Source organism: Merops nubicus, unplaced genomic scaffold, assembly GCF_000691845.1.
Source record: "Merops nubicus isolate BGI_N331 unplaced genomic scaffold, ASM69184v1 scaffold32535, whole genome shotgun sequence".
Lineage (NCBI taxonomy): Eukaryota > Metazoa > Chordata > Aves > Coraciiformes > Meropidae > Merops > Merops nubicus.
The window spans coordinates 4511-10498 of NW_008608175.1; the positions used below are offsets into that span (position 1 = coordinate 4511).

Consider the following 5988-nt stretch of genomic DNA (forward strand, 5'->3'; position numbering starts at 1 on the left):
TGCAGCTATTTGTGTTTCTTTGGGTTTCATTATTTATCCCCCTAACAAAAAGGACTGTAGCTCTAGCATGTGAGGGTCTATTTTTAAACCTCGTCTCCTCGGTGGTTTCAGACCCAGATGACTAATAATTGCATGGAATATCTAAAGAAAATAAGCTGCTCTAAAGTGGAGCTTTTCTGAGGGCTCTTTACCTGCCTGGCGGGGAGGACTGGGGGGACAGAAAGCCTGGAGTTGGGGTGACCTCGGGTGCAACATGCACTTCCCCACTCCTCTGCTGCGGGAGGTGGGTGCTGCGGAGCTCTCAGTAACATTTGGGACCCTCCCCTGTGGAAGGAGAGGCAGCAGCAGATGGAGGAAGGGAACATCCTGGATATGCGGGAGAGGAAGGACGAGGAGCGCCGGAAGATCCGGGAGGAGAAGGCACGTCTGGCCCGACGTGCTGCCATCCAGGTAGGGACAAGACGAGGGTGTTGTGGCCTGGAGGTGGGTGCTGCGGAGCTCTCAGTAACATTTGGGACCCTCCCCTGTGGAAGGAGAGGCAGCAGCAGATGGAGGAAGGGAACATCCTGGATATGCGGGAGAGGAAGGACGAGGAGCGCCGGAAGATCCGGGAGGAGAAGGCACGTCTGGCCCGACGTGCTGCCATCCAGGTAGGGACAAGACGAGGGTGTTGTGGCCTGGGTGAGGCCAGGTTGGTGGCATCTTCTCACGAGGCAGCCCTGAGGGCCCCTGCTCAGCATCTCCAGGGCTTTGCACAGAGCAGAGTCAGAGCCAGGCTTGCAGACGGAGCGCTCCCTCCGGAGACCGAGGTGCCACGGAGCCAGTTCTTGTTGTGCTCCTGCCAAGCCTTGGCAGCTCATCCAGACCTTGCGAAGACAAGCCTCTGGTTTCCATCTAATTTTTTGGGAAAAGGGTGACCACGTTCAAACAGCAAGGCTGTAACTGCAGCTCCTCGGAGCGGCCGAGGACGAGAGTGCCCTGGGAAAGGGGCCGTGCCCAGGAGCGTCCCACGGCACCGCCGTGCCTGTCACCACCCTGCTCTCACAGCCAGAAAGGGCCAGCCCTGCTGGGGCACAGATGAGGGGCTGGCACAGGCCGTGGGGAGCTGTGCCTCGGCTTGCAGGCCAGCTGGAGAGTTCTTCAAACCCTCTATTTCTCTTTGCCCTAAATGGAATCGTGTTTCGTCAGGGGAGGAGCAGCTGGAGGACGGCAAACTGCTGCAGCAGCCTTGCAGACATGTGCTTGTGCCTTGAGGGACTTCCAGAGCTCGGGCAAAGCAACCCCCTGGGATTTGGAGGCTCCTTATGGAGCAGCAAAGGACACGGCGCGGGCGTGTGAGCAGCCCTGGCTCACGTGGGGAGCTGGAGAGGGCCTGGCCAGCACCTCCCCTCTGCTCTGGAGCTGTCCCTGTTCTCAGCACAGCAGAGACAGGGACCTCTTGGAGGGGATCCAGAGGAGGCCACAGAAATGGTCCAAGGGGGGAGACCACATGGAGCCCCTCTGCTGTGGGGCCAGGCTAAGAGAGTTGGAGTTGTTCAGCCTGGATAGGGGAGGGCTCCGGGGAGACCTTCTAGTGGCCTTTCAGTGCTTCAAGGGGTCTGTCAGAAAGCTGGGGACAGACATTTAGCAGGGCCTGTTGGACAAGACAAGGGGTGATGGGCTTAAACTAAAAGAGGGGAGACTTGAGGCTGGGTAGAAGGGAGAAATTTTGGATGCTGAGGGTGCTGAGCCCCTGGCCCAGGCTGCCCAGAGAGGTGGTCGCTGCCCCATCCCTGGAACCATCCCAGGGGAGGTTGGTTTGGGCTCTGAGCACCCTGCTCTAGCTGCAGATGTCCCTGCTCCCTGCAGGGGGGTTGGATGAGGTGACCTTTAAAAGTCCCTTCCCACTCAAACCAGGCTGTGAGTCTGTAATTCTTTGATTTCTGTTAACCCTTTAGCAGCCAGTGTGTGGCTCGTTGCTGGCTCCCAGCCCCTTGCTGGCGTTTGGAGCAGCTCAGGTCTGTGTCAGAACACACCCTGTGCTGGGCAGGATACTGAGGGCTGGGCTGGTCCTACAGGAGCTGCACCAGAAAAGGGCCCAAAAGGCTTTGGATGCAAAGTGTTTGGCAGAAGAAGAGCTTGTGCTGGTGAAGGAGAGCAGAAGGGGGGTGAAGAAGAAGGCTGCCAAACCTGCTGCAGGCAGCGCCAGCCCCGCCGGCAGCGTCACCAAAGCCAACAATGCTGGTGAGTCCCTCCAGCAGGTCCCTGACCCTTCTGGAGCAGTGTGTGACCTGGGGGAGGAGGAGGCCGGGGCAGCTGCTGCTTGTGGCAAGCACCTGAGGACAGTCTGGTTCCTGCAGAGGCCAATTTCCACCCGGGAGCTGCAGAGCCAGAGGGAAGCGGCCTCGCAGAGCTCGGCTCCGTGCCCTCACAGGACCCCGGGGCAGAGGACAAGCTGCAGGTGGGTCTGGCTTTGTCTTGTGGGGCTCCTGGCACCAGCTGCTCGGCTTTTGGAGCCTTGGTTGGTTTCTGGAGAGACCTGGCAAAGTGTTTTATTGCAAAGAATGTTGTCTTCTCCCCTAGGACCTGAGCTCCAGAGAGACGGGCGGCGAGGAGCTGGAGTCGGTGGTGACTGCTGCCAGCAGGGCTCAGTCCAAGGTTACACTCAACGAGCTGCTGGACACCCTCAGGCTGTTGGAGGAAGAGCCAGAGCTGCTGCCCCCACCAAAGCTCTTCAAGAAGGACAGATATGCCTGGGCAGAAGGGGTAAGCAGACGACTGGGGCTGGTCACGTCCACCCTCAGACAGCGACGGCTGCCTGCTGAGAGCAGGTTCCCCTGTGGGCTGCTGCCTTCTCCCAGTGCTCTCTGGGTGTTGGAGGGTGAGAAACGTGGGTGGTTCATGGCCAGAGAAGACAGTGGAGGGGTTTGGAGGCAGTGGAGGACTCTGAAGACAGTGGAGTTGTAGAATCATGGAATCATTTAGGTTGGAATAGACCTTTCAGATCTAGTGCAGCCATTCCCTCAGCACTGCCAGGTCCCCACTGCCCCGTGTCCCTCACACCACATCTCCACAGCTTGGAAACCCCTCCAGGGGTGGGGACTCCACCACTGCCCTGGGCAGCCTGGCACAGGCTTTGAAAACCCTTTCAGGGTAGACTCTGGAGGCAGCAGAGGAGTTTGGTGCAACCAGGGCTTGGGCACCCTCTGGAAGGATGAAAACCATGCGAAGGCTGTGGTGGGAGTGGGGTTAGCACAGAGGATAAGGCTGGTTACTGGGGAGCAGTGGGAGGACTGGGCTCCAGGGATGGAGAGGAGCCATCACCCCTTCTCCCAAACCTTCCCCTGGCTGCCCATTGCCGGCTGTGTCTGCCCAGCAGGAGCCCAGCTCCAATTCCCTGACTGCTGATAACTTGGAGAAGTTTGGGAAGCTGAACCACTCCCCAGGGCTCCCTGAGGACGGGGCCCTGCTCTCAGAGGCCAAGCTCCAAAGCATCATCAGCTTCCTGGATGAGATGGAGAAGTCTGAGCAGGAGAGGCCCAGGTCGGCCGCGTCCGCCACGCAGCGGGAGGTGAGAGCTGAGCCCCTCTGTATGGGAGAGGTGGGATGAGACCCTGCTGGGAAGGGCCTTCTGTCTCCTTCTCCTGGTTCCAGGAGGTCCCCACCACCTTTTAATCGTTGGGGTTTTTTTTCCCCACCCTGGCAGGGTCTCCTCTTGGAAGAGGAACTGGCTCACTTGGAGCAGGCATCGGCTGTTGCCACGGAGGTCACCAGCTCCATCATGAGGCTGAAGCTGGAAGTGGAGGAGAAGAAACGAGCCATCAGCCTGCTGCAGACAGCCCTGGTGAGCCAGAGCTGCCTGCTCGCTGGGGGCTGAGCATCAGGAGCCCTCAGCAGGTGCCCTGGGGCCGTGGTTTGGAAGCACAAGCCTCAGGGCTCTGCAAACAGGGCTTCCCAAGGCAGAGAAGGGCTGGAGGTTCCTGCCAGGTCCTTCCCAGTCTGGTGTGGGCTTTGCTCCTCAAAGGGGGTTTCCTCTCTCCCTTGGAGGGTTTTTCATCACTGCCCCCCTGCTTTGAAATCCTGCTTTGGACTCCTCACCCTGGCAGGTACCTAAATAGTCCAGAAGCCCTTAGGGCCTGAGCTCAGCTCTTTTCCTCTGTCCTTCAGGGGTTTGAGTGTTCTTAGAATCAGAGAATGGTTTTGGTTGGAAGAGACCTTTTAAGATCATGGAGTCCAACCCTTCCCCCAGCACTGCCAGGTCCCCACTGCCCCGTGTCCCTCACCCCACATCTCCACAGCTTGGGAACCCCTCCAGGGGTGGGGACTCCACCACTGCCCTGGGCAGCCTGGCACAGCCCTGGGCAACCCTCCAGGGCAAGAAATTGTTCCTCAGCTCCAACCTCAACCTCCCCTGGGGCAACTTGAGGCTGTTTCCTCTTGTTCTATCACTTATTCCTTCTTGCTGACAGCAGGGCAGGAGGTGAGTCCCTGTGAGTCCCAGGGACTTTGATTATCTCTGTTCCCCCTTGCTCTGGCCCACAGTGACTCCAGGTTCAGTACGTATCTCCTGTACACATTCTGGGTCTGCCATAACCTCTCCCTCTCCCATCTTGTGGCTGTTTCCAAAGGCTCAGCAGAGGGAACTGACTGCCCAGCACGTCAAACAGACCGAGAAGGAGCTTGGCCACCAGCTCAGGCTGCAGAGGGAGCAGTATGAGGCAGCTATCCAGAGGCATCTGGCCTTCATTGACCAGGTAAACTCTCCTCCCAACCCAGACTGATGCTTCTAAAGCCAGAAACTGAGGCAGCTCTACCCTGCCTGGCTGCCTGATGCCTCTTCTTCACCCTGCCCAGCTCATTGATGATAAGAAGGTGCTGAGTGAGAAGTGTGAGGCTGTGGTGGCTGAGCTGAAACAAGTGGACCAGAAGTATGGCAAGAAGATCACGCAGATGCAGGAGCAGCACGAGCTGGTGAGGGGGGAGGGAAGGTGCTGGGGCAGGAGGAGGAGATGTGTCGTGGCCAGAGCTGCTTGATTTTGGTGACATGGGGCCTCTGCCTGGAGCAGGATGATCTGTCTCACCTTGGTGGGCCCTGGTTGTTCTGGGGAGCCTTTCCCCTTGCACTGGGAGCCCTCCCCCTTGCACTGAAGGTCTGTATCACCCGTGGAGCTTTGTCTGGGCTTCCCAAAAGGTTGCTGTCCTCTTCTACCCAAAGCCAAGTGCATGAGAATGACCAAGAGGCAGTGGCTCTGCTCAGGAAGACCCTTCCCACCCATCCTGCCATGGACAGAGCTCTCCCCTGGCTGAGGGCCACCAGGGGACCTGGCTTTGGCAGGCACTGGCACAAACCTGCTGCCACAGAGGAATTTGTACCCAAGCTGGGTGACTTCCAGCCCCCTTTGCAGGAGCAGGGATGCTCTCAGAGCTGAACAGGGAGAAGATAACCCAGAACATGGGGTGTGGAAGCAATATAACAGACCTCTGTGGGTTTGGCTGGTTGCCCTGACCAGCACCCAGGCACGCTGAGGGCTGTTTCCCTGGTGAGGCTCCTGGGAGCTGGCTGGCAGGGAGCTCCTGCTCCTGCAGATGGAGCTGGCTCAGCTCACCCTGTGCCAGGCCTGGCAGGAGGGGAGTGGAGGAGAGGACCTGGGAGTGTTGCTTGACAGATGGCTGGAGATGAGCCAGCATATGCCCAGGTGGCCAAGAAGGCCACCAGCATCCTGGCTTGGATCAGCACTAGTGTGGCCAGCAGGAGCAGGGCAGGGCTTGTATCCCTGGACTGGGCATTATAGAGGCTGCCCCTTGAATCCCTGGTTCAGTTCTGGGCCCCTCACTTGGAGTGGGACCTTGAGGGGCTGGAATGTGTCCAGAGAATGGCAGAGAAGCTGGAGAAGGGTCTAAAGCCTGAGTCTGGTGAGGAGCAGCTGAGGGAGCTGGGGGTGCTGAGCCTGGAGCAAAGGAGGCTCAGGGGAGACAGAGGCAGCGCTGGAGTCCCCAACCCTGGAGGGA

The 5988-nt window shown here is 58.9% G+C and overlaps 1 protein-coding gene across 1 annotated transcript in view; it reads left to right on the plus strand.

Moving 5' to 3' along the window:
- Window positions 1–5988, plus strand: part of CEP131 (centrosomal protein 131kDa) — a gene marked incomplete at its 3' end in the record, with an annotated part of 12185 nt that overhangs the window by 3638 nt on the left and 2559 nt on the right. Inside the window, 8 exon segments of the mRNA XM_008940196.1 lie at window positions 334–450; window positions 2058–2223; window positions 2340–2440; window positions 2563–2745; window positions 3356–3550; window positions 3686–3823; window positions 4608–4733; window positions 4834–4950. Coding sequence (XP_008938444.1) covers window positions 334–450; window positions 2058–2223; window positions 2340–2440; window positions 2563–2745; window positions 3356–3550; window positions 3686–3823; window positions 4608–4733; window positions 4834–4950 — 1143 coding nt within the window.